The 27,549-nt window shown below is 54.2% G+C and overlaps 1 protein-coding gene across 4 annotated transcripts in view; it reads left to right on the top strand.

Annotated features, from left to right (window-relative positions):
• GSE1 (Gse1 coiled-coil protein) overlaps nucleotides 1-27,549 on the top strand; it is a 350,367-nt gene that overhangs the window by 103,511 nt on the left and 219,307 nt on the right. For 2 of the 4 annotated variants that reach the window (XM_075073679.1, XM_032793779.2), the window contains exon 2: nucleotides 13,783-13,957. In XM_075073679.1, coding sequence (XP_074929780.1) covers nucleotides 13,783-13,957 — 175 coding nt within the window. Of the gene's footprint in view, nucleotides 1-13,782; nucleotides 13,958-23,223; nucleotides 23,493-27,549 lie in introns of those variants that run through there. The other 2 variants (XM_075073680.1, XM_032793781.2) reach the window with 2 other exon arrangements.

Genomic DNA, 27,549 nt, shown 5'->3' with positions numbered 1-27,549 from the left:
GCAGCTGGCTGATTTAGGTCACCCGTGCAGCGTGGAATGGGCTGCAGTCAGTACAGTGAAGTGGCATTTGATTGGATTTTAAAAGGCAGAGGGTGGATGGCGAGGAGGGGGAAGAAGGTGGGAGGCAAACTGTGGTGCAAGGGATGAACTTTTGGAATCAGAAAGCAGCGCAAGGCCCAGTGTTTCAGAGCTGAGCACACAGAATGCACTCGTGTGATTTGCTCATGCAGTGCAATCCCAGTCCCACCCATACTGGCCAGTTAAATGTCTAAGTTAGCCAACAGAATGGCTTGCATGCAAATGAGATATGAGTGCAGTGCTAAAGATCACCCCTGAAATGACCAGGTTTTTCTCGCTTTTGAGCATTTCATGGGTAAAGCAAATGAAGAGGGATGTGGGAAGCTGCCTGTGTGGCAATCGGATGGCATTGCTGGCAGGAAAAAGCCCCTTAGCTAGTAGGAAGATGCTTGCACAGCTGTTGTAGAAAACATTGAAACACAATTCTGCTGAGCTGTAAGCTCAGCTCCTGTTGAATTCAGAGGAGACCCTGCATGTGTATCCGATGGCAAAGCCCATTGGAGTCACTGGGATCAGGTTGGGGAGACACGGAAATTGACTGTAAAGATCAGAACTTTCCTTGCAACAGCTTTGGAAGAGGTCTCCAGCTTCTGGAGACCTGCCTTCCTGTGCTGAGCTGTGCTTCCTGGATCGCATCACTGGATCACACTGCCTATGTGCGGGGAGTGGGGTCAGTAAAATGAAAGCTTTCGCTGAGACAGAAACCAGTCCCACTCCCAACCACAGAGCTATGGCCGCAGCCAGGGCATGGAGGGCAGGAATGCATCTGACCCCAGACCTGGATCACAGTCAGACGTGCAGCTGTAGGGGCAGTTCGGATTTGCATTTTGAACCCCTAAGTTTGAGAGTTTCTGGATCCAGGGTTTTGGTTCTGCCACAGATACACGATTTGGCTCGGAACGTGGGCCTGGGGGTTTGTGTCTGGCCTGTTTCTAATGTAGGTTGTACACTGCGCGTGTATGTCGGTATATGCATGTGCATGGATCAGGGGGCCTCTCCCAGTCAGACACACGCCCAGCCCTCTCTGCGTGCAAAGGTTCGGTTGGTGTCTCTCCCCTGCTGGCCTGCAGCTCTGCTCTCCAGCCTTTCCGTGCAGCGCGACTGGGACTGTCTGGCCTGAGAACACATTGTGGGTAAGGGGCAGCTGGCTGCTGGGAGCTGCAGAGGCTGCCAGGTGGAGCCCCTTTTGCATATCAATAGGTAGCTCTTTCCAAGGCAGCCCGGTTTAGCCCATCTCCCCTGGGGCAGGGAGTTATTCAAAAGCTGATTACCTCATTGCTCCCCCTGCTTCATTGGCACTCTGGAAGGAGAGGGTGTAAGCTGATGAGGAGCAGCATACGGTCCCTTATTGGCCCATTGGAAGGTAACATCCGATAACCGTTGGGACTGGGAAGTGGGGGCAAGAGGGTGAAGGTGCCAAACAAACAACTTTGTAGGCAGCAAAACACACAGCCTAATGAAGAGCTTGGACAGCTGGTGGGAAAGGCCCCAGCATTCGGCTAATGCCATGGAGAGTATGTCTGCCCTGCCCTGGTCGACACGCTCAGGCTTGCAGGACTTGTGCCAGGGCTCTGAACTAGCTGTGTAGGCAGCGTGTTGAAGTTACGGCTCAGGCCCCGAAGCCTGTCCCCTCCCTAGCTTCCAAGCCTGAGCTCCTGCGAGCTCCACAGCTATTTAGCGTGAGCCCATCGACACGGGCTGTGTAGACTCACCCTGAGAGAGCTGGGTGGCCTCCTTCTGCTCCTTGGTCAATTGGCTCAGCCAAGCTGTGAATGCCAGGCTTGGGGCTAAACTCACTCAGGATAAAGTTACTTTCCCCAGGGGATCGCACCCCGGCACCAGGCTGGGGTCTGCAAAGGTCAGCTCTGGAGTCTGTCTCTCCATCTCCGCCTGTTGAATCCCTGAGGCTCCTGCTAGAAAGAGATCAGGGCCCGAGAGGTGGAACACCCCTGAGTGTGGAGGGGTGGGGTTGGCTGTGTAGGGGGGTTGAGCCGGGAGTTTCTCTCACACACTCCCACAGGGATCCAGGATTCCTAGTTTTCCAGGGCTCGTCTCTGTTGCTGGTCTAAGCTTAACCCATCCTCCAGCCTTGTAGGAGGCCTGGGGTCGAGCTCTTGGTGGCTTTAATCTCCTTTGTGCTGGGCAGGTGTTTGTCTCCTGGCCCATAGCCACAGAAGGCATTTGCCCCTGCGGCCTGCGGGCCGGCTGCGTGGGAGGTGCCCAGGGTGGAGAAGGCTGGGCACGGTGCAGGTTGGGAAGAAGGTACACTGTGTGCGTAGCCATGAAGCAGTCTGACCCCAAGGGCCAAGCAGCTGTATTAGGCTTGCTGGTGCATAGCTGCTCGGCTGCCCAGCACTAGAGTCACCCTGAGAGAAAACCTAAGGGAAGTGTGGAGCATGGAGTGTGCACCCCCAGCTAGGATGGCACTATCCTGGTCCCTCTCCCTCCCCCTGCCATCTGTGTGTGCAAATCGGGCACTTGCACAGATAAGTACCAGAGTAAATGGGTCCAGCTCTTCTGGGCAGAGAGCTGTCACTCCAGGGCAGAGGAGGGGGAAGCCGGCTGTAGGAGGAGAATCAGGCATCCTGGTGACATCTCTGGCACTTCTTCTCTCAGATTACAGCGAGTCTTTGGCTCCTGGTGAAGCCAGGAAAAGCCTAGGCCCGCTAGGAGAGTGAGGAGGGCTAACTCTCTCGTATTGTACCTGTGTCAGCCTCCCCTTGCTATCAGTCTGATCCCTAGAGAGACCTGTGTAACTGTCGATAGAATCCTTGGTGCTGAGGTGGCCGAAGAGCTCAACATGCTTTACAAAGACAGGGGAGCATGATTAGCCCCGTTCTACAGGTGGGGAGACTGAGGCCCACTGAGCTTGCCCAAAGTGCAAGTGGAACTCAGTACCCTGCTCAAACCACTGGGCCCTACCGTCTCTAAATAGTCAAACTGTGGCTAACACCAGCTGCTCTGCCTAGAAAGAACTTCTCAAAATACCTCACTATGTTGTGGCAGAGCTGAGTCCACTGAATTGGACAGTACAGTAAGTTTGATTGGTGCTATCCTTATGTTTCTGTTATTGTCTGATGAGAAATCAGCCCCAAAAGTAACTTACATGTATGCAGTGTCTCTTCCGCTCTCTGTAAGTTTAAGGTATAATTGACATCGGTTCCAATTAGAGCCTTTTTCCCCCCCAAAAATTTCTGTCACCTTGAAGAATTTCCCTGGAATTGAGCTGACGTTTTTCACTGTAATACCCCAGGTAGGGACTGGAAAATACAAGTAGGCCAGTGATCACTCCTCTAATGCGCTGTCAGGATGTGATAAACTGAGCCGGCTGGCTGGCAGCACAGTTCTGTCCACGTTAATAATAACAACGTCCCAGTCGCCTGCACCCACCCAGTGCACAGGACAAGGGCGCGGGGCGAAGGCCAGGTGGAGCCGCTGTGTGCTCTGCTGCCCCCTGGGGGCTCTCAAAGAAAGTGATAAATCACTAGCCAATCAACACTGGGGATTGCCCAACATTGTCATGGCTCCTGAAATGCTAAGAAGTCTGATTGGCTGTTGAGAGGGGTGGACGTTATTCTGATTGGCTGCTGAGCAGGGACCTCTCTCGTAGGAACAGCCCATTGTGTCAGTTTCCCTCCTGTGTCCTGTATTTTAATAACACGTGACTTTAACATTCCCCTTCTGGCAATATATAGCCCATGTTACTAGGCAGCCAGGCCCTCTGCTGGGAGTGAAAGGGGTTCTAGCATCCTAAACCTCTGCCCAACCATCCTAACCGCAATGCTTCAGCTGCAGACATGGCCCTATGTGATGAGGTTGCAGGGAGGTGGGTGAGTGGGGCAGGGGTAATTGCAATGAATCCTGAGAAAGAAGAATTCTTATCTCCATTTTGCTTGTGGGGAAACTGAGGCACAGAGCGGCGAAGTGTTCTGCTTGAGGCTATACAGTGATAGCGAGCCACGGAAGCGAGCTCTCACGACTCCTGCTGCTGCTCTATGTTAGCCACTGGACCATCCTTCCTTTTCAGAGGTCAAGCTTGACCCTGATGTGATTCCAGCAAAGTCAGGGGAACTGCAGCCAGAGATGGGTTGGGTTTGCTGTAGCCAGGCAACAGCTCCAGGACGATGCACCTTTGGGTCCAGTAAATGGCGCAAGCTAGAGATGCAGCTGGCAAAGCAGAAACACAGCAAACTGAACGCCATCCTGCAGAGAAGGCAGGCTCCCATCTGGGGGGCTCGCTTCTTGTTTCTGATCAGCACCTGTTGTACATGATGCACCAGCTAGGCAGAGACGCTTGGTCCCTGTGTGTTGCTGTCTAGAGAGACCTGTCCCTGGAGTGAGCCTGCCAGTTCTCATTTCATGGGGCCCCAGCACTACACTGCTGCAAGTGCCATCTTCCCTGCAGGGAGTTCTGCCCCCTTGTGTTCCTCTCACCCCAGCAGCAGGCTTGGAAGTAGCTGGTCAGGCTCAGCGTCTGGTCAGGGCTTGTTTGCTGTGAGCCCTTCACGGCCGGCCTCCCTGACAAACTCCTGCAACATCTGTGGAGCTTTAGAGCTTTCTTGTGCATCAGCAGAAAAGGTGGCATGTCTGAGGCCCCTGCACTCTTGGCGGCTGCCCCTGCACCCCGCCCTGCCTGTGGAAGAGCCTCGAGGTGCTAGTTAACAAGTTAGTGCCCAAATCAGGCTGTTTGCTGCTAATTGGTTGTGAGTCTTTGAGGACATGGTCAGGGTGCAAAGCCCTCCCCGTGAGTAGGGATGGAGAGATGGTTTATCTGGCTGGACAGATTCCTCCTAATTGAGCAGAAACTCCATGTTCACAAACAGATGGCTTCTTTGCATCAATTATTTCTTATCTGTGTAACCGGGAATGATTTTCTGACAGATAGCACAGGGGAGGCCCAGACACCCACACTCACTGCCACAGTCTGGCACTGCTGTGCACTTTCCTAATACACAATGGCCCGGCCGATGCATTGGGGAGGGAGAGGGCTATTGGACTGTGAGCCAGGGATGGGGTATCGCTCGAGAGGTTCCTCGCTGGTTAGCAGCTGTCCCTGGTTGTTTCGTGGCTCAGGATTCCAGTTGCATTGAAGCCTTGTCCCTGCTGCATATGCACCAGTCTGGCTCTGTTCTGGTCCTGACAGGAAGCCTAACAGCTCCTCTCCTTGGAGTGTCAGCAGGGATCGGTGTGTCTGCTTTCTTGTGTGCTGCACCAACAGCCAGGCAAAGCCCAAAACACCCTGCGGTACAAAGAGATAGTTTGCCTGCTGAGGATCCAAGGAGGCTGAGCTAGCCGGGGAATGAACAACACATCCCTCCAGCCCTCTGAGGGGGCTGTGTAAGAGACCAGCTGGCATGTGGACCACTTCATGTCAGCTCTGTAAATGCAGATGGTACGAGCTTTGTGCCCATCAGGGCGAGATTGTCCTCTCCAGTGCTAGGCCCAGTTCAGCAAGGGGTAGCATCGCTTGCCTTGGAAGAGGCAGAATTCTGCGGCCATTGCTATGCGTCAGGGGCTAGCAAGGCAAGGTTCCCTGTGGCCAGCAGGTCAGGTACTGCTGGCTGTGAGCAATCATGTCACCGAAAGGTGGTGGGATGCCCTTTTGAGTGGGAGGGAGAGAGAAGATGGGGGAAGGAGGAAGCAGGAAGGCTGCTGGGGTAGAGAGGAAGCACTGACATGTTTTCCCTGGGACCAGAGGGGGCTCGATCCTGTATTTCAGTCTTTGTTGTTTTTTGGCACTTCCCAGCCCCTGTCAGTCTGTCTGTCCATGGTCTGTGGCTCCCACCTGGAGCTTTCCCAGAGCCAACATCAGCATCTTCCTTCCTAGGTCCATTCCAGGAACCTCCTGCCTTGAGACTTTGACGCTTCATACCCGCAGAGCGAGGCCCCCGCTCCCCCCTCCAGAGAGCTCTGTTAGCTCCAGTCTAACAACACCATGGAAGGGTGCTCAGCACGGACCTTCCTCCAGGTTAGGGAAGTGCACATCAGTGCCAGACTCTGGCAGCAAGAGTGGGTGTCATGGGCCAAGAGGCTGCCCTGAAGATCCAAGCTGGAGCCTCAAGGTGTCAGAGATGGAAATATCCCGTATATCCAGGGCTGCCTTGGAGAGTTTTCTGTCTGCCCCTTGGGGGGATTTTCTGAGTGGTCCCCCTCCTTCTTCTGATGCATCTGGCTGGAGCTGGGGCACTGGGCAGGGTGGGCCAGGTCTCTGGGTGGCTGAGAATTCGCTCCCAGGTGCTTGGCTGGGTCTTGCTCACATGCTTAGGGTCTAATTGATCACTCTGTGTGGTGGTGGGTTCTTGGGAGGTTTTCACCTTCCTCCACAGCGTGTGGTATGGGTTGCTTGCCAGGATCATCTGGGTGTATCTCACTCAGTTCCCTGCCAATGCAGGGGCTGCTGGTCCCCCCTTTTCTCACACAGTGGTTGAGTCTCCTGATGGGCTGTAATACTTTGGCTCGGTTCTGGTTGTTAGTTTGGTGTGGAGATGGCCGTGTGCTGTTGGTGGTTGTACAGGAGAGCAGACTAGGTGATCTAGGGGGTCCCTCCTGGACTTATACTGTACACCACTGTGTGAACGTTCACCTCCATTTCTGGGCCCCTTCCTGTTTTTCAGGGCACCCTCTCCAACTGGAGAATAGAGCGGCCTCAGCTCCTCCCCCGGGGCATCTGCCCCACTGAGACCAAACAAGGCTGTGCTTTGGCCTCCTCGCTTTGAGCTCAGGTCGCCTGCCACGGGGCTACAGCGCTAACAGTTGGGCAGAAACAGAGCAGGGAGCCTTGCTGTGGTTTGTTTGTTTGCTTGGCAGCACAGCCTGCTCTGGCACTTCCATCAAGATAATCACCTGTCTAGGGGGAGCTGGGCAGCTCCTGCAGAACATTACACGCCAGATAAGCAAAAGGCTTTCGCCTCTCTGGGGAATTGCAGGCCAGCTCCCTAGCTTGTATGGTAATTGGAAGGAATCTAATCAAAGGGCAGTGCTGCTTCCCTTGCAGGAGAATGTGCTCAAACGCCAGCAGGGCTGCTAGGGCCAGGCTCAGAAATCCATCCCGCTTTCCCCACGGTGCCAACACAAGTCCCTTATAGTTGTCCCTGGCTTTGGAGAGTGCTTAGTAAATTGGTTGGCAGCCTTCCCAGTGGAAGGTAGACAGTAAAACCTGGACTGGATTCTTACACTGGAACCTTGAGAAGGGATCTGGATGTCTAGTTCCTCACTGGCTTCTCACCATTAGGGATCTAGATTTAACTCCTTCCTTAGGTTGCAAGGGAAGATGGAGTCAGATGGTGTCTCGGTTGGTCCCTGTTACACAGTTTGGCCCAGTAGGGACAGTGTCTGCTTGAGAGAGGCCTAGGACTGGGATTGCAAGGGCTACCGCAAGTCAGTGCCTCCGTAAACCAGGCTGCTTCTTGTCAGGAGCCTGTTCCTTTTCACAAGAGGCAGCACTGGCCTGGCATGCCAATAATCTGTCAATGGATAATTATCGAAGGACACCTTCATCTGCTAGGACTGGAGGAGCTGTTGCCAATCATGTCAAGCATCACATTTAATTAACACTTGATCTGGTATCTAATATACCTTGAATTACTCCTAATTGCCTATTGCTGCACATATTACCTAGCCAGTAATAATAATAATTAGTAATTATTTGCACTATTTAACACTTATTCATTAGAGGATCTCAAAGCAATTCCCAAACTCTAATTAATTATGCTTCCCAACAGGTAGGTAATCATTTGCTTGGCAGCAATGTGCAGCCACCTCTGGGGTGGAATGTGGCAGCTGATTAACAGCACACATTAACTTTGCCTAGCAGTTTTAGGACAAAAAGTGATGTAGAGCCCTGTAACTAGTTGCCACTGGTGGTGGGGGTGGATTTAGGGAGGCAGAATGTGACAACCTGAGTTGGAGTTTGGCCAGGATACCAGGCATAACACCTTTACTCTAAGGGAGGATATGCCATGGGAACATTAGAGCCCAATCCTGTCCCTTCCCCCAGTGTCAATGGTAAAACTTCAACTGAATTCAGTGGGAGCAGGATCAGACTCCTGACGATTACAGGTGGTTTCACATCTCCAAGAGAGGGCGCCTGTGGCAGCACAGCACCCTGAGCAGTATTGACTCAGTATTGATTTGCTAGTTAACTAGAAGATGTGAAAGTCTCAGCATACTTATCCCTGCCCCCCCAGGGGAACCGGCCTGAGGAAAAGCTTCTGCCATCTCCAGGGAGACCCTGAACAGAGGAACAAGCCCTCGGCAACCAGCCATTCAGCAGGCCGAGGAAGGGAGTTTGGAACACAAAGAGTTTGGCTGAAACCCGGTGAGGCTGCCGCTCGCTCTGTCCTGGCCTCACCTCGCGAGACCTTGTTTCCTGTCTCTTTCGGTGTCGGGGTGAGGCGAGGACGGCATGTCAGCAGGGGCTGCTGGCCAGGACACAACGTTTCCTGCTGGTGGCGTAAACTGAGCTGAAAACGCAGGGTGGGTGCCTCCTCTCCAGAAAACACCCGCATCTCCTATGCATGCCCAGCTCTGTGCGGGAGATGGGATGGCAGCAGTCTCCTGTCCAGCTGGCCATCCATCTTCCCTGTCTCTCAACCTCTTCCCTGCCTCAGTGCCCAGCCCCTGGTTAGGGAGCCATAGGGAGCTATTCATGGCTTCTCTCTTGCTGGCAGTGTCTGTGGGGCTTGGATGGTTGGATTGGCTGAATCCAAGTGCTTGTTGGGCTGGTGCTGGGCTCTTTTCCCTCAGGGAAGTGGAGAGGTTTGGGGAGGCAGTGGAAGGAATCAGCATTGATGTGTAACCTTAGAAATCTCCCTGTTCAGGGAGCTGGTCATGGGCCCTAAAACCCTTTTGCTCACGGTCTGCATTTCAGGCATGCCTGCAGTGATGGGCAGGCCCAGTCGTCCGACCTGTGTTCAGAGGCCCCCTCCCCCCAATACAAAATGAGTTTGATGGTTCTCAGCCCAGTTCCTAATGGACAGGTGTTCCTGTTGCCAACCCTAATGGGCCCCTTCATTGACAGGATTGAGTGGGGCATGGAGACCGGTCTCCCCTCTCACCCCAGAGGTGGTGTCTCCCCTGGCAGTCTTGGAGAAGCATTGGCAGGGGAATCACATGGGCTGTTCTTTCTAGAAAGACAGGATTTCAGCCTTTAGGTCTGTCCCCTGGCACATTGCACCAGCTGTGAATTCCCTTGGTGTGAAAGGAGGGCACTCAGCACAAGCCAGAAAGGGATCCCGGGTACGTCTGTGCCTGCTGGCCATATTCTAAGGGCTTGTCTGCAGTGTGGATTTGCCCTAATTCCAGCCATCAGTGGCCTGTCACCAGGTTAGCTTTGGTGGTGCAACCCCCTAGTGCATAGTCATTGTTTGCATTGGTGCCGTCTGTCCTGACTTCGTGCATAGCATGAACCCTCTAAGCTTAATTACCAGCTTAGATCTGATATCGCTGCCACCAGCCAGGAATTTCCAGGGCCTGACTCCCTCGGGTCTCCCCAAAACGTTCCCTGGGGGACCCCCAAGACTCAGATGCCCTGAGTCTTACAACAAAGTGAAAATTAACCTAGCCTCTCCTTGTTTCTCTTGACCCCTCCCGGCTTCCCGAAGCTACAGCTTCAGTCCTTGCACAGCACGAGTGTTAGTATTCTTCTTCCTCCCCTCCTCTTCTTGCGGCTTTCGATCCACTCCCTAGATCTACAAGCGGATTTCCCTTCCCTTCGTTCTTAGCTACACCGAGAAACTCAACAGTCTTAAGATACTTTCTATAAAAAGGAAGAAACACATAACATGTCTTGCATCACAAAAAAAAAACAAACAAAAAAAAAAAAAAAAAAAAAAAAAAAATTCAAAAACCGTCCTCAAAAAAAAAACAATATGTTGACCTACGGGGTCAATTGCTTAAAGAAAAATGAATAAACCTTATTCAAAAAGAATACAATTTAACATTCCAGCAACTCACACATGATAATACAAAAAAACAATAAAGCTTTGTTTTACCTGTACTTACAACTGGAGAAAGATTAGAAGCTTAGATAAGATCCTTTCATGCTAGAGGCAGCCAAAGACACAGCTCAACTTCCCTGAGGCTTTGAAAAATCTGGTTTCCTGATTGGTCCTCTGGTCAGGTGTTTGGTTCCCTTTGTTAACCCTTTACAAGTAAAAGAAACATTAACCCTTAGCTATCTGTTTATGACAGGTGCCGTCTGTCCTGACTTCGTGCAGGGCTAAGATGAACTGGTGCAAACCGTGGTTTTGCCTGGCTACACCAAGGGGTTGCACAAGTGCCACTACCCTGTTGGCTAGGATCCCCAATGCAGATAAGGATGGAGGGAGATTCTACTTAGAGGAGAGGGGCCCTGTTACCATCTGCGTCAAGTAGTCCCAAGACTTCTTTTGTAGGGGACAGGTCCTGACACACCCTTTCTCCTGTGCGTGCCAACAGCCTTCCCGTAAGGCTCTGCAGGCTAATGCTGCGCTTGGTGCCCAATTAAAGCGGAGGCCGTGCAGTAGAAAACCTGACGCAGCAATCAGCCCCGCCATGTGGAAAGAGTCACTTTCTATTAATAATTGCAAAAGAGAAGAAGCAGCACAAAGTTACACCCATGTTTCCCTCAACAAGCCCTGGGGGACCGGGGACCGCCCTGGCAGAGATTAGGCAGGACATGGCCGCTTGGCTGCCTAACAGATCTTGTGCGGTGGCAAAGCTGCCAGTCTCTCCCATCCCTGGCCTCGCTCAGAGCGACCGGGCAATTTGGTGGAAAGCTGCCAGTTGGAGTCAGTAAGTGTTGCCACTTGAGGGCTTGTGGGATTTGTCAAGCGCTCGCGGTTGTGTAGCGTTACCATATGGATTCCATAAATTAAACCTTTCCAGGAAACGAATGGTAAATTTATACGTCTGCTCACATGTGTGGCTCATTGATTCTAAGAGCTTCCCAGCAAAATTCATGTACCATTCATCTTACTTAGACTCTCCCAGTTTTATAGGACTAAGCCGTCAAAAAATTGGATCAACATAAAATCCTTTCTGCACAGCAGCCCTGGCCTTAGTGCTTGCAACTTGGAGTGGGGAGCCCCTGCATCCATCCTGCCGATCCCTACTGCAGGCCTGTCTGGCTCCATCAAAAGGCTCCTTCCCTGACCTAAAGCCTCCTGTGCTAGCGTGTTAAAAATAGCAGTGTGGACTTGTGGCATCAGCGGAGGCTCTGGCTAGCTCCGAGCTTGGAGCCAGTCAAGGGATAGGATGGGCCTGAGCTCAGGTGGCTAGCCCACCCTGTAACGGCCACACAGCTCTGTTCAGCAAGCTAGTGAGCCCCGCTACCACAAGTCTGTCTGTATTAGCTGGGAGGCTCTCTACCCTGTGGTGTGTGTGACTTGGGTCTGTTGCTCTGCACACGACCCCTCCCACTGGTTAAGATCAACTGAGGCAGATCTGGTAGCCTGGAGCAAGGAGAAGGATACTTGTACTAGGGTGTGGGGGAGCAACCCTTCAGCTGGGGGGGAATTTCTCTGGGGCTGGTCTGGCAGGGCCTGAGTTTGCTGGTCCAATAGCCCATGGTGCAAGGCTGTCCTCTTTCCTCTGGCTTTAGTGGGATGGCTGAGTTCTGTGAGTGACTGGTGCAGTTGGCTGAGTTTGGTTGGACTGCATTTGTCAATATGTCACACCCTTCTCCATGAATCACACCTACACAGTGGGTTCTGGGCCACGTTGACCAATTTCCTTTGGTGACACAGGCAAGGCTGACTTTATAAACTTAAACCATTGTCTGGTTGATCATGGTATTCTTCTTTCAGCTGGTCTCCTCTGCCTTCCTCTAGCTCTCTTTTTAACATGCCCAAGTCAAAGCTAATGAGACAGGCCTGGTCTGTCTGCCAGGGAGAGTCTGTAGAATAGCTCTGTGCAGCTCCGTAAAGCCTGTCACTTTGGAAAGTGCTGGGTTTGGTATATAGGTTTCATGTATCCAGACATTTAGCAATGGGGGCTGTTATGTTAAGTAAAATTAAAGTACTATTTTATTGCATTTCTGTCTCAAAGATGAAAAAATCCATTCCGGCACAAGTTTATGAAGTTCTGGAGCTAGAATATGGATTGCTTTAGTTACTGCCACTTATTAAAGATACAAAGAACTGAGGACAGTACAACTATTTTCTCAGATGTGCATTAAACAAGAGGATGACAGATGCAGCAAACAAGGGCACACAACAGAGCTGAGACAGTAGAGATTAAGAGTTACAGTAGGCATGACCAACATGGTAGGTGTTAGAGGAGGGGAAGTGGTTCTGCACAATGGAGCACAAACAAATGTTTTCATTCAAATACCAACATAAAGAAGCAGTTGGTAGATTTGTAAGGCTATTGATACCCCCCTGGCAGCTCTGGGACCTGACAGACTACTGTGTGGAGCTGGTGCATGAGAAGAGAAAGTTGCAAAGGTCTAGAAACAGGGCTGGATCCTCAGCTGAAGGAGGGCCCTTGTGTTCTGCGCTGCTTCACCCCAGCCATGGATCTGTCTCAGAAAATGAAACGGAAAATGGAATAAGTTATGACCAGACAGTGAAAGTGACTAGGAGCAGACCAATGTCGTTTCCTTCTTCGTGCCCTCTGAAGTGCAAAATATAAACCGGCAGCAGCAGCTGTGTAAAAGAAATTAGAGTTTTGAAGGCCATTCACTCTCAGTAATCAGATTCAGAGGCGACATAATCACGGTCTAGAGGTACCTATGCACGGAGAAGAAGTTTGGTACTAGAGGGGTCTTTAACTTGGCAGACTAAAGCATAACACGATCCAGTGGCTGGAAGATGAAGCTAGCCAAGTTCAAGCTGGAAATAAGACCTACATTTTTAAGGGAATGGATAATTGACCATTGAATCAGATTGCCAAGAGGTGGGATGGTCTCTGCATCACCTGGAGTCTTTAAATTGAGATTGGGGGCCTGCTCCTTCACTGGTGTAGAGGGGAAGAGACCCAGATAGGTCTATTAGGCTACACTGATTTACACCAGCTGAGGATCTAGCCCTGGACATCTTTCTAAAAAAGATGTTCTAGGCTCTAGGATAGTGGGCCTGATGCAGGAATCACTGGGTGAGAATCTCTGGCCTAAGTGGTCAGACTAGATAATCGTAACAATCCCTTCTAGCCTCAAAATCCTCTTTGGATCTAGGACGCTTACCCTCCCTGTGTCCCTTTAGCAAGATTCTCATGTACTGTGACCGCACTGTCTTAGCAGAGGGGAGGGAAGTTGTATACCGGCCCATTGAGTAATCAGCAGCAGAATAATCAGGCAGCAGCCACTGGCAGGGAGAAGGATGTTGCTTTGATTCCTGCCCTCCCTCCCCCACCTCCCCAAAGCCTTTCTTGTCTGGTCCTGACTGGAAGCACTTGGACTGCTCACTCAGATCCAGCTGTAGCCCCCGTGAGACATGGAGCTGGCTGGCTGGTGAGCAGCAGACACCTCCCCTACCCAGCTACGTACAATCTGCCTGAAAGAAAACAAAAGCATCTTGTGTCTCTCCACCTCTAGGCCCCCCAGCACTAGCGGGACACATTCTGGCAGGAGGACCCTGCTTTCTCCAGGCTGGTAGCAACCACCAGGGCTTGGGTGGGGGAGCCGGGAGGTCTGCTGCCTAGTGCTGAAGCTGATGCTGGCTGTCAGCTATTGAATATCCATGCAGGGAAAGGTTCTGAGTCCCTGTTCCTCTGCTTTTGTTCCAGGCGTTGTCCTCTTCTCTGGAGACACCTGCTGTGAAGCCTTCCGCCAGCGAGCCCAGACAGCGACTGGTGGGCGCTGGGGAGAGCCCAGGTGCAAGGAACGGAGCTGCCCAGGAGATTGGCTCTGACCGTGGCCAGCAGAGCGTGGATGTGGAAGGCGCAGACCTGGGAGCTACAAGTAGGTGCTAGATTTGCTGTCTGGGCATAGGGGGAGCCTGCAGTAGCAGAGGTTGGAGCTCTGGGGCGTGACCCCAGGGACCCACCATCTCTGCGTTGTTCTGACTGTGTGCTGCAGTGTCGCTTACAAGACTTCAGCCGGCCAATTCCGTGGTGTGCCGCGGCGTGTGCGCTAGGCACAGCTGGGCCCTGCTGCTTTACTCAGAGAAGGGGATACCTGGGGCGTCCCAGGAAGTGATAGCAGCGTGTTGGACCAAGCCAAGGCAGCTTGGGACCGGCCTTTTCACTCTGGCTTGGCTCCTCTCGTGAAGGAGGCAGCTTTTGCCCAAGACCTTGGGACCCAATCCTGTTGGTCTTGCATAGGCAGAACTCCCATCGACTCTACTGGAAACTTTGCCTTTGCAAGGACTGTGGGACTGGGCCCTCACGGTTTGTGTGCTGGGTGGCAATCTATGCCCTTGGCAGGCGGGATTCCCCCCCTGCTCCCAGTGCAGCTGCTTGGTGCTCCAGTGCGGTACCTTGCCCTCCACCTTCCCCAGGCGAGCCCCAGGCAGCTGCAGTCTGAGAACCGGGATGCAGGGAGGAGTGTGTGCGGGGCAGGGGGCGGTTGGGAATGTGGATGTCCTGTCATTAGCCAGCAGAGCTTTGTCTGGCCAAGGGGGCAGCTGTGGGTACGCGTTGTAGCTTGCTGGTTCCTCTGGGCCGAACGCCTGCTGATCAGATTTCCTGTTGGCCTTTTTGTGTCTATGGACTGGGTCTGAGGGCCGAGGGAGAGGACAGAGTGTAAGTGAAACTCATTGTTAGCTAGTGTGATGGAGTAGGGACTGTCTGCCTGGGGGATGGGAGAGCAGGGGAGGACTTTAGGGGATGGACTATACCTGAGCCTGTAACCTGAGCTAGGTAAGGGAGTGGGAGGTCAACACCTTTGCCCGGGAAGGAAGACAAAGGAAGGGGCTGGTAGGAGGGAGTTAGTTTCAGTTTGGGTTTGGGGCTGTGTGGGCGGAATTCAGGGTATCCTAAGCTGGGATCCAAGCACCCTGAAAGCCCAGAAGGACTTGATTGAGGGGTCTTGACTGTGCCTACAAGCTCTGCTGTAACCTACGTTCCTGTTGTCCAATAAACCTTTTGTTTTACTGGCTGGCTAAGAGTCACTAAGAGTCCCAGGAAGAGGGGTGCAGGGCCGGACTCCCTCACACTCCGTGACAGCTAGTGCCCAGGAAACGGGAGGTAGTGCCCAGGGTCTGGTGCCAGGGTGAGGGGCAGGAGTGACCTGATGGCAGAGGACTCTCTACCAAGCCCTCACTCTCCCAGTGTTGTGCCTCCCCTGGCCTGCGTGGATGTGCTGTCTCCTTGGCCCATTTAATCCGTGGCCCCTCTACCAAGATGGCCAACCAGGGCTGGGGAAGGGGGCACAAGCCTGCTGGGAGTCAAAGTGAAAGCCACCAACTCCCTGTGTGTCAGCCACCCAGCAGCTGTGCACAGGAATGAAGTGACTGGATCCCCTGGGTGACCTGGACGTGAAAGGCTCTTTCTCCTGTGGCCAGTCCCCTGAGGCCAGGCCCTGCCGTCCCAGTGATACACCAGTGCCTCACTCGGCTGGGCACCCAGGATAGCTGTGGGGCAATGCCAGCTGTGCCTGCGATCCAGGACGTCATGGAGCTGGGGCTGGGTTGGGCTCCATCTCCTGGGAGTTTAGAGCCTTGTCAGGCAGGAGCAGCAGCATTCCTTGGGGAGGTGTCACACACCCTCCCAGGCTGGGCTTGTTTGTTAGCAGCCTTCCCTGTGGCCCTGAAAGGCTCCTGGTGCTCTGGCTGCTTTGATGTGGAGACAGCTTCCTGCTCCAGCTCTTGGCAGAGGGGAACAGGAGGGAGAGGCACCGGCGTGCAGGGGAACCGCAGGTGCAGCTCACCAGGCAGGGAATGAAGGGAGCCCTGCGTGGGCCCGTTTCCATGCCAACGTCTGTAGCTGCCTGGGTGCAGGGAGCTCCTCTCTGTTGGGAGGGTGGTCAAGCTGAGGTGCTGGCGGATCTGGATCCTGTTCTTGGCTCTTCCACCAGCCAAGCAGCCTTGGGCAAGTCCCTGGCTTTCCCCAGGCCCGGCTGTGCAAGGGCACTGTGCGATCCTCCGTCCAGTGGAAGGGCTGTAGGCAAAGCACAGGGTTTTGTTAATGGGCCAGAACTCCTTGGACCACGCCGCCTGAGCAAGGCCTGAATCGGGCCCGTGGGACTCAGCTCAGTATTCTGTATGACTGCAGCTGGTGATATGACCACCATCCCTGAACCTTCACCCCATCTCAAATCGAGCCTAGACAGCAACATCTATTGAGGGTGCCGCTGCCGCTACTGACTCTCATTCTGGCTGGAAGCAGAACCACTGAATTAACCCAGGGAAAGCTTGTCTGCCCCGATTCCTAGCCCACCTCTGAAGGCCCATGTGGAGGGGTGGCTCCGATAGGCCCTGCCCAAGGGAGCTGTGTTATCCTTTCACTCACAGCTAGTGTGAATGCTGCAGAGCTCTCACTACCCCTCCTGGAGCCCCCCAGCGCCTCCTGGGTGATCGCTCCGGGCTGGGGATCCACGGGGCCCTCACCATTTGCAAGCTGATCCCAGCCAAGCGAGATGGGAGCTGTGTCCTGGAAGAGCCAACCCTGCTTTTATTGCCTTGCCATCAGCTGCCAGGCACAGGTGACATTGACTAATGGCTCATTAGACGCCTGCCACATTTCATTTGCAGCCCCTGTCCCAGGGCGCTCACATTCCCACTGCAGATCCCAGTGCATGGGGATCTTCTGCCCCTTCCCCACACCACCGATGAGTGGGGAGGGGCACTTGCGCTGCAGGATGAAGGACGAGGGAGAGCCATCAAGGCCTCTGCCTACAAGTTTGTGCCATCTGATGGCAGTGACACATGGTCGCTGAGCAACCTGGCTTTGAATCTGTGACCTCTGGGGAAAGGCTTCTTATCTGCCACTCCCAGAGTCCTGTCCATGAGACACCTCAATGTCGCAGGCCATTTAGCTGATGCCCTCTTTGGTGCTGCGTACGTCTGCATGCGCACGCGCTGCCTCTTGTCTGTGTTGCTTCCCTGTTTGGCACACCGATTCTCATGGGTTCTGTGTCTGCAGCCTCCCGGGCAGCAGTCCTAGCTGGAACAGCCTAGCTGTGAGGATGATTAAGCCTTGGCAGCTAGAGGTGCTGCGATTGATTGTCATGCCGAGGACACAGAGTGTATTGAGCCTCCCGGTGCCAGCGGGCTCCACGGGAGACGGGGCTAGCACAGAGTGAGGAGGGCTTTAATATTGGGTTATGCCCCCCAGGATTCACTCTGCAGGCAGGTGGGGGTGACTAGCAAGGTCCTATGTGCAATGAGGGACTTGCCATGGTAGGAGAAGGAGCTGCTGGATGGCTGCAAATGGGCCGGCTGCTTCCAAGAAGAGCCACAGCCCAAGGGAATCCACGCCTCGCCTCTGAGCTGCCGAGTGGCAGAGATGCTCCTTCTCCTTGCGGGGAAGAGTGTACCGACAGGAAGACAGAGCTACACCTGCAACCACCCACGCTGTTAATATGGCGAGGCACTTTGTAGTGGGAACAGTGGCCCTGGTCACACCTGCTAAGTCCAGGCCAGGACGCAGGGAGGGCCCTGCGTGGTGACTCTAGCTGTGCTAGTCATTCTGAGTGCCAGAGAGAATCACAGGGTCTGCCGGCATCCAGAAGCCTCAGTGGGAATCCGTTTGCATTTCTTACAGCAGAGGCCTGTCTCTCCTCTAGCATGCCGTAGGTATCTGCAGAGGGGGCATTTGGAATTCCGGGGCTTCCTCCTCCCCCACCCTTTTGAGTGTCTAGAGGTGCTACCCACCCAAAGGCCCAGGGCCTCACCTCCCTGCAAGCTGGCTGGCTTTGCAAAGACATGGAGACACATGCTGCACTGGCTCCCAGGGCCTGCTGTCACTGGTCTCTGCAGCTGGTTCACTGCAACTTCGTGCCCCACCCTGATGCGTCTCAGGCTGGAAACACCCCAGAGTAACTCATGCTGGGTATATAGTAGGGAGTGTGCTTTATGCCACTCTTTAATTACATGATTGCATAGAAGTTCTGCCTCACACAGTGCACAGGATGAACTGGGCAGCTATTCAGTATTTCTTTTCATCCTCCTCATTCGCATGTGGTCCCAGGCCTTATTGCCCACCCACCATCCGAACCTCGCATTAAATGAAATACAGTGGTATTAATTCCTCATAGACTTTTCTATGGTGCTTATTGCCATAGTGACTTGCCCAGCGTCACATGGGAACTCTGTAGCAGAGGCAAGGATAGACTCCAGTTCTCCAGGACTGCATTCAGCTGACTCCACTACAAGGCTATCCGCTCTCTTCCTGCATGTCCTTGTCTCATTCACTCCACAATCCTGATTCTTCCCCAGACCAGGTCCAGCTGGTACACTGAAAGAGGCAGGGATTCTGTGGAAACAGATATATGATCATGGAATCATACTGCCTGTTGAACAAAGGGGGCAGAAATGGGGTTCCACGAGCACCCTTAATTCTGACATTTTCCTACTTTTGAGTGCTTGACTTCGCAACAGTAATGTTCTTTGAATGTAGTTTTTAGTTGTGATTTCCTACATTAAAAAAACGCTGAAAAATCAGGAGTACTTTCATGTGGAACCACACTGACCCCAAACATGGGTCATCAGCAGCGTTGGGATCTTTAGATCTACAGCATAGACCTCTATACCAATTGAGTAACTGGTAATGGAAGTAGGCTGTTATCCTCTAGGTCAGCCAGTCACTAGACTGGGAAGAGAGACGCATCTTGCCAGCGGGACACTCAGCTGTTTGTTGACAGCAGAGGAATTTTGGGACTGAGGAATCCTGGATTCTCTTCTAGGTTATGGAGGGGAGTGTGTTCTAGTAGTTACAGTCCTTTCTTATCCTGTCCCCACTGTGTTTCTTGCTCCCTTCCCCCCCAAACTTGTCCCTGTCCTACTTTGCTCCTGTCTTCATCCATCTGCATTTGAATCAAGCTGCTCCCTCCTTTTTCCTCCGGACTGCCAGCAGAAGGTGCATTCAGAGCACAGTAAAGTCTCCTTCTCTCAGTTCTGGTGCCTGGCACCACCTCAGCCCCGGCTGTGCAGGGAATCAGTTGCAGGAAGAAGGCTGCTCAGCTTCTGCAGCCCTAGGATGGAGGATGCTCAGTGCTGACCACATATTCAGAGAATTTAGCTGGCAGACTCTAACAGAGCATGTGCAATGGCAATTTTCAGAGGATCATAATTCAGCCAAATGTGGATGTATTTTCCTGGGTAGAGTAAAGGACAAATATCCAAGTCCTTGCTCCTAAGCACTGGAGTGCAGCACTTCTCCATGAAACAGCTGTGAAGATTTTTCTAACTGATTTTTCCCTCATCAGATTCTCGGAAATGGCTGGACTCTTTTAGCTGAAACATTTTTGTTTTTTAAATTGTCTGCGGCAGCCACCCCGCATGGAAAATTTCACCCGAATGGTTAGAGTCTGATAAAGTTCTGGAAACATGGTCTTGTAAGGGGAAAGGTTGAGCAACCTTAACTGTGGGTGTCACTGGCAGATCTGCCTAAACTGGGGATGTATATGTACTCTGTGACTCCCTGTGAGTGTGCACGTATAATATATGCTGACCAAGCCACACATGCATTCGCTAGGAAAATTAAAAAATTAACAGGCATTGTCTCGCACTAGCTGAGTAAAGGCAGTGAGATAAAAGCATCTCTTTATACCTTGTGAAAATTGCTGATAAGGGCATTTGTTCCTCTGTATTCTTTTTAAAAAGGTCAATAAAAATTTAAAATAGAAAAGAAAGAGGGCTGGAGGAAGGAGAGTGCTGGTGCAACCAGCGCTAAGGAGTGTGGAGGACACTTGGGGTGGCAGGCTCAAGGCAGCCGAAGGGCCTTTGGAGGAAGAGGAACTGGGGAAGAAAAGTCAGTGGAAGGGGGAGAAGGGGTTTGAAGTGAGAGTGCTGAACAGGGGACAGGGGCTCCTGGGGAAGGGGTGCGGGGTTTGAAGGAGAATATGTAGCACAGCTCATTTCTAATGCACCTATTGCTGGGATAGTGGAATAACTGGGCACTGTCATTTTTGCAGCCAGTGTCTTGGCAAGCCTACAATATCCCCCTCTCCCCTACTGTGCTGTAGCATCCCTGTCAGCCCAGATACAGCTGTTGGATAGAATGGTGCAGTGGTTTGCTGATGCTGAACAAATCTTCCCTCGGGCCTGGGCTGAGAACCCACCTGGCTCGTCTCCCTTGTGATGTGAGGCAGACTGGTGGCCGTCCAGACCAAGGCAGGTGAAGTTATGTGGAACTCAGACTGGGTGGTGCTCCAGATTTCCAAATGCTGGTGAGCTTTGACCAGAGGATTCATTCATTTGGTCTTCCAATAGATGTCCATTTCTCTGGAATCAGTGGGGACGGATCAGTAGAACACGGTGCCTGAGTCCTTTGCAGTAATTCCACTGACATGGCTTTGAGAGCTATTAATGGGGATGGAGGCTCCAGGAGAGGGGCCCCCTTGGAGCTAGTCAAAGACGAGCAGCTGCCTCCTGGTCCCCTGATCCCAAGCTGAGTTGCATAGTTATCCTTGCCTCTGGCCATCAGCAGACAGCTGCCTCTGATGAAGGATCACGCTGGGCTGATGCTGAGTGGCAGCTCATTTCCAGCATGAGGTAGGGGAAAGGACCTAGTTGGCAGAGTGACAGGAGTAAGGGGGACCCCTCCATTTGGGTGGGGGGTGTCAGGCAGCTGAATGGCAAAAATCTTACCCCCTGGGATTTGCCAGCCCTCTTTGGGTACGTTCTGTGTGGCGTTCAACTCGCCCTGTTGCCACCTGTGCCAGACCTGTCCAGGGGAGGGGCTTTTCCAAGCCTGTCAGTCAGTCACTCATCCCCAGCACAGTGGAAGCCACTGGATTGATAAGTCAGGATCCCAGTAGTACTGGGTGCCTTGGGCTGCCCCCATTTCACCATGCATGGGGTAGCCTAACCTGCTGCAAGCTCAGCTCAGGGGGCATGTCCTCGCACCTCTTCCCAGTCCCTCTTGCGACTTTGCAGGGGGCAGCATTGAGATCGGAATTGGCAGATGGTGGCTGGGTTAGTGATCGGAACCCAGGTCTGGCGAGAGAAATCTGGGACCCTGGTACATCATCTTTGAGGGGTCACGCTCCCTCCCATGACACTTTATTTACACAGCCATTACAGATGGTCACTCCCCTGACCTCCGATTGTCCCCCCCTTTTCCCTTCTCATCAGCCCTGGGAGCACCCTTGTCAGTTTAAGGACTGGATTGCAACCTACCAGGGTCCCCAAACTGATTGGTTATATTGCTCAGTGGATGTTTGGGAGGCGGCCGGCGGCAGTATGTGTGCAAACGGCATCATGCTAAATATTAGTGACTTCTGGTTACTGCTGGGTTCAGAGCAATACCCCAGAGGGGAGTGGCTGCAGACCCCTGGGATTCTCCAGCCACCTTTGGATATGTTCCATGTGGCATTCATTGGCTGTTCCTGCTCATTCCAGACCTCGGGGGAGGAGGGGTGCTGGCACCCCAGCTACCTTGTGGTGTTGGGAAGGTGCTCAGGGCCCATGCGGTCATCTTCCATTTGTCCAGCAGGTGGCGTGACAAATCATAGACTCATAGACTCATAGGTCAGAAGGGACCAATATGATCATCTAGTCTGACCTCCTGCACAAGGCAGGCCACAGAACCCTACCCATCCACTTTTATAACAACCCCTAACCCATGACTGAGTTATTGAAGTCCTCAAAATTGTGGTTTGAAGACACAGCTGCCCACCTCTGCTCCCTGTGGGTAGCAGACAACGCCCCAGATGCCCTTATCTTGGCAGGGCACAGGCTCATGGCAACCCAGGCAGTGCAGCACAGCTCCTGGAGGTGCCAGGGCCTCCGCCTGCAACAGGGCAGGCTGGCACCTCTGAGCGCCCCCTCGCTGGGTGCCACCAGGCCTCCTGGGGAGATGGCTCCTCGCAGCCTTGCCCTGGGCTCGGGGCACCTCTCACCCTCCTGCGGAAAGGCACATCCTGGAGTCTCCCAGGGCCTGGCCCAGTTGGGAGAGGCGGGGTGTCTGGCAGGGATCTTTGGAGGCGGTTTGGGTCTGAGAGCTGGCTGAGAAGTGTCAGGGATCTCTGAGGGTGTGAGGGATTTATGGGAGTCTGGCTTCTGGGTGTCGGGGCTCTCTAGTGAGGCTGGGGCTTCTTTGGCAGAGTTTGAGGGTGTCTGGCAGGTCACTGGGGTATCTCTGGGTGTTGGGGGTATCTGGCAGGTTACTGGAGAATCTAGCTGTTTGGGGAGGTCTCTAAAATGGGGGATGCATAGTGGCAGGAATACTTCTAAAGTAGCTAAATGGACTTTTTGGAGCAGCTCTGACCCTCCCCAACAATCAGCCCTATGGGAAAAGCCCGCCCCCCTCTGTCAAGAACCAGCCAGCTCCTCCCCCAGTGCCTCCCTCCCAGAATGACTGCCCCCACGCTCCTGAAGCCTGACCCACTTTTGCAGCGCAGTTTCTGCTGCAATCCTGCCCCACAGGATTGTGCCTGCTGCCGACACCCCGGGGATCTTACCTGCCAAGCACATGACCTCTCTCACTGGCTGCTGCTCTCCATGAGCATGTGATTCCCCCTCCCCCCTCACTGCTTCCTGGGTGTGCGCCCCCCCCATGTCCGCCCCCATCCCCCCACTGCTTTGTGGAGGGTGCGTCCCCCTTCCCCCCACTTTTCTGCGATGGTGCGCCCCCCACCTCCGAGGGCAATGCACCCCTATCCCCCCACTGCTCTGTTGGGTGTGTGCGCCCCTTCTCTGCCCCTTGCTCCGCGGGGGGTGCCCCCCATCCCCCCACTGCTGTGGGTTGTGCGCGCCCCTCCGCCCCCTGGGGGGTGCACTTCCATCCCCCCACTGCTCTGTGCGGTGTGTGCGCCCCAATCGTGGGGTGGTGGTCTCTCCCCTTTACCGGCGGTGCGCCCATCCTCAGTTGGGGGTGTGTGCGCCCTTTCTCTGCCTGCCGGGGTGCCATCCCACTCGTGGTTGTGCGCGCCCCTGCGCTGGGGGTGCCTTCCATCGCACTGCTCCTGTGGGTTGATGTGGCCTCAATCCCCGACGCTGGGGTTGTGCGTCTACCTTCGCCCCTTCCCGGCTGCGCCTATCTCCAGTGCTATGTGGGGTTGTCGCCCAATCCGCATGCCTGTGGGTGTGTGCGCATTTCTCCTCCACCTCACATGCGGAGTCACGCCGAGCCGGAGCGGCGGCCGGGGCAGGCGCGGAGCGAAGCAGGAAGTGGCGGGGAAGCCGCCCGCGCGTTGCTCCTGCTGCTCCGGGAGCGCAGGGCAGGGCCCCCGGCCGGCTGGGACCCCCAGCTCCCGCCGGGACGCGCAGACCCCGCCCGGAGGCGGCGGGGGAAAGTTTCCCTCCGGTCCCCGCTCGCAGCAGCCGCCACCGCCGGCTCGGAGCCCTCCTCCATGGAAGAGAAAAGCCCCCGCTGGAAGGTGCGCCCGCTCGGTGAGTGCCTGCGGGGGCAGCGGGCTAGGGGAGGCTCCTGCCTGCGGCTCCATCCCCGTGGCGTCGGGGGCTGCGGGCCGGGTGGGTGGGTCCTAAAAGCCTCTCGCTGGCCGCGCAGGGACTTGGCCAGACGCTCTGGGTTACTGTAAGGGGCTATGTGCGTAGGGCACACGGGAAGGGATGGGGGCACACTGATAAGGGAGCCTGACCCCCTCTGCCTTGGCATCTTGTCCCCCTCGATACCCTCTTTGCGCCTGCTCTACCCATCCAGGGTCCCTAGGCTCCCCCCAACCTTGCTGCACAGCTTCCTACCCCTGCATATGCAGTACGCTGGTTAACCTGTGGAACTCCCTGTCACAAGATGTCCCTGAAGACAAGAGCTTAGCCGGACTGGATGTTTGTTGGGGGTAATGAGAAATCCATGGGTACTTTAAACAGGAGAAGGGATGTAAGCCCTATAAGCACTCCTGCTCTAGGGCATAAGTCATCTATTAACTTCCCCTGAGGGCAGGCTGCCCGGTAACCCCATCTACTGCAGGATTTCTTGCACCTTCATCTGAAGCAGCTGATGCTGCCTAGTGTCAGAGAGGGGCCACTGGACTGATATGGTTGGAGGTGCCCCCTCCTGCTGTGCCATGCACCCCTGTGCTCCTACTGCAGACTCCCCAGCCCCTGCTGCACTGACCTGGCTTGCATCATTCCCCCAAACACACCATGTGAGTAAGGAGGGGAGTAAGTGGAGAAGCTTTATGTTACCTGGAATGGGAAACTGCTTTTGCTGCCCCCTGTTGGGCCAGTGGGGAATGGTGGGTTGCCCACAGCTGGTTTTCCATTCCACCTAGGGTCAGGAGGGAATGTCACTGAAGCGAATAGTGTGGGGCCACAGCTGGCCATTGCTCTGCCAGCAATCTCAGCTTTTGGGGGTAGCACAGGGTCGCTGTGGTTTTGTCCGTGCCTTTGCCTATCTCCCTCTCCCCTGGACCTGTGGCCATTGAATGATTGACTCTCAGCTTGTGGTTTGGTTCTGGTCATCAGCACCTGCTTTGAAGTGCACCATCTCCATTTCGTTTGCCTCTGACCTCTGAACTGGGTCCTTGAAGGGACCAAGACTTGCCATCTTGCTGCTTTCACTTGCGTTTTCTGTTCTACAACCTGTGCCATCCAGGTGCTGGGGAGTGGTACTGGGAGTCGGGACTCCTGGATTCTACTCACGGCTCTGGGGTGGGATGCAGTCTAATGGGTACGGCGGGGGTAGTGAGAGTGCTGCACTTGGACTTGGGAGACATGGGTTCTGTTCCTGGCTCTGTCACTGGCCTGCTGGATGACTTTGGGCAAGTCTCTCTGCTTCCTGTGCCTCAGTTTCCCCATCTGTGAAATGTGGATAATGATTCTGACCTGCTTTGTAAAGTGCTTTGATCTACTGATGAATTGCACTAGATATTATCTGAGTGGGAATGGGGCCTGGTGGTAGGAGCAGGGGGCAGTGAATCAGCACTCCTGATTTCTGTTTCCAGCCCTCCTGTTGATGCACTGTGTTGATCTTGGGTAAATCCCCATGCCTCAGTTTACCTGTGTACAGTGTTAATTTTGAGAGGGAGTTGTGAACCATTTGTAAACACCCAGGCTAGAAGGAGAGGCAGAGGATTATTCCCATGACGTCTACAGTCTCGCACAGGAAACCTGATGTTGCATGGTGTAAGGTCATTACCCTGGGGTGGAAGTCCTGCTTCTTGCCCTGCTCCCACATGTCTCATCTCATGGCGTGCTCACCCGCCCCGGCGTCCTCCAGCTGGCCTTGCCCCTTTCCTTGGAGGCTGAAGAGTCATTGGGCCACTGGCCCTTCAAGGGCAGCTGCAGCATGCTTTAATGGCTGCTGGGTGTTGGCACCCTGAATCCCACCCTCTTCTGCTCGCTCCCCAGCGTTTGTTTGTGATAAGGCCGGTGCCAACACAGGGCTCCTGTTTCTCTGTCCCATTAGAAAGTGCCCTCTGTGAGTCAACTGGACACACTTAATGTCCTTGGCTTTGGCACCCATCCATCCTCCTCCTCTGCCCCTGCCTCCATCCCGGCTTCTCTAAGTCTCTCTGCCCTGGGGCCACAAAGCAGCACCTAGAGGCTGCAGGCACGAGACAGAGGCAGGGCTGGGCCAGGGGTGGTGGGTGGCAGTTGCAGTGGGGAAGGTTGGAGGGTTGGGGACTGGGAAGCTCATGGCAGGAGCTGCAGCATGAGTCCGCTTGGGTCCAGTGGTTGGTTTAATTTGACGTAAAATGAATCCTAAACCGAGGGGGCTCAGCTGAAATGGGGAAGGGTTTGGGGCATGTTAGTGTGTGTTGGGGGGAGGCAACCTGGCTGTGAGAGCTCATGTGTGTGCATGCACTGGCATGGTGCCAGCATGAGAATGGACGTGCACGGTGCGTGTTTGGGAGTGTGTACAGTTGTGAGGCTAGGAGTGGGAGGGGAGTGTCCTGATGGGTGTGATAGGAGCTAGGGATGGAAAAGCCAATTAGCCCATCCGGCACCTGCTCCTGCAAGGGAGTGTGTGTCTGTGCTGGTGCCGCTCAGAGAGTTTTGGCATGTGTGGGTTTACCTGGGTGACTCTGGAAGTGGGTGTGGCTGGGTGTGGGGTAGGTCTGTGGGTGACTCTGGGGGCGTGTGTGTGGGCACGGGCAGGGACGGGGACGGGACTGCGTGTGTGATTCTCCCATCACAGGCCTGCAAATGGGGTGATGGGGTTGGCCTGGCTGAGCCAGGTCCATGTAGGTGAGATTCTCCACACAGCCCCACCCACGGAGCGTCTCTTGGCCCTGTCCCTTCGGACAAGTCAAGTGGGTTTCCTGAAGCATTTTTCCCTTCCCCTTGTCTTCCAGCCAACGCTCTGTGGGCCTGATCCTGTGGGGGGTCACGTGGGGTGGAGGCGCTCAGCCTGGTGCAGAATTGAGCTCCGTGTGTATCTGGGACCGTGTGTATCGAGGTGTATGTATGTGTGTGCATGTGCCTGTATCTGGAGATGTGTGTGCAGGGGAAGTGTGATTGTGTAGTGCCAGTGTCTTTGTCGGTGTGTGTGTGTGTGCGCGTCTGTATCTGTGTGTGTGTGTGTGTTGGCTCCAGGGCAAAGAGAATTACAGTGGAGACAGTGGCTTTGGCAGGAGGCCAGGATTCCTGCTGTCTCTGGTGGGGGTGTGAGGGAGGCTGGGATGTGACATGCAGCTCCAGAGAAGCAGAACATTTTATCGCTTCCTGACATGCTAGGGCCATGGACGGGGCTGCTGCAGGTTTCAGGGGGAGGAAAGAGGTTGCAGGTGGGGGCTATTTTTAATCTCAGTTCTTTCTGCTCCTTTCTGGGGCCTCAGAGCCCTGTTTCTCCCAGAGGAAGACCCGATGCAGCTCTGATCTCCACCGCGGGGGGATACAGTCCCTTCCTGAGAGCTGTGGTGTAAGCACATGGGATTGAATGGGGCCAGGTGTCCCTTGGCAGGTGGAGAGGAGAGTTTGGGAGATTCATGTCAGACTCGAGGTCTGGCTGGGCCCCCACCTCTCAGTGGGACAGAATAACTGGGTCGCGGTGCAGTGTCATAGGAATCTTGAGCTGATGGTAGCTCTGTCTCTCTCCCTGACCAGCCCCGGGAGCCAGACACCAGCTAGCTGACCCTTGCCTCTGGCCTGGGAGTGTAGCGACAAAGCTCTGATTGCTGGGCCATGTGGGGGTGATCCCGCTGAGCGCTTAGATAGCACTTTCCATTTTCACAGCCTCTTGCGGACACTGACTCTGCTCTGCGGCAGGCATCCTGGACTAGTGGACTAAGCAGGAGATTTGGGAGTGAGAGTTCCTGGGTCCCAGTTCCAACTTGCTGCACATCCTCAGGTCAATCGCTTCATCTCTCTGTGCCTCAGTTTCTTCACCTGCAAACATGCCCCATGCCTCTGCTGGGAGGGCTAGCTGGGGAGCATCTGTGCGATGGCAAGTGTTACATAAAGGCTAGGTATTATTCATTCATGAAGCCTCATGGCAGCCCTGGGGGTGGGGCAGTAAATATCCTCCCAATCAGCCAAAGTGGTT

Source organism: Chelonoidis abingdonii, chromosome 19 (assembly GCF_003597395.2).
Source record: "Chelonoidis abingdonii isolate Lonesome George chromosome 19, CheloAbing_2.0, whole genome shotgun sequence".
NCBI lineage: Eukaryota > Metazoa > Chordata > Testudines > Testudinidae > Chelonoidis > Chelonoidis abingdonii.
This window is presented reverse-complemented; position numbering and strand designations above follow the sequence as displayed.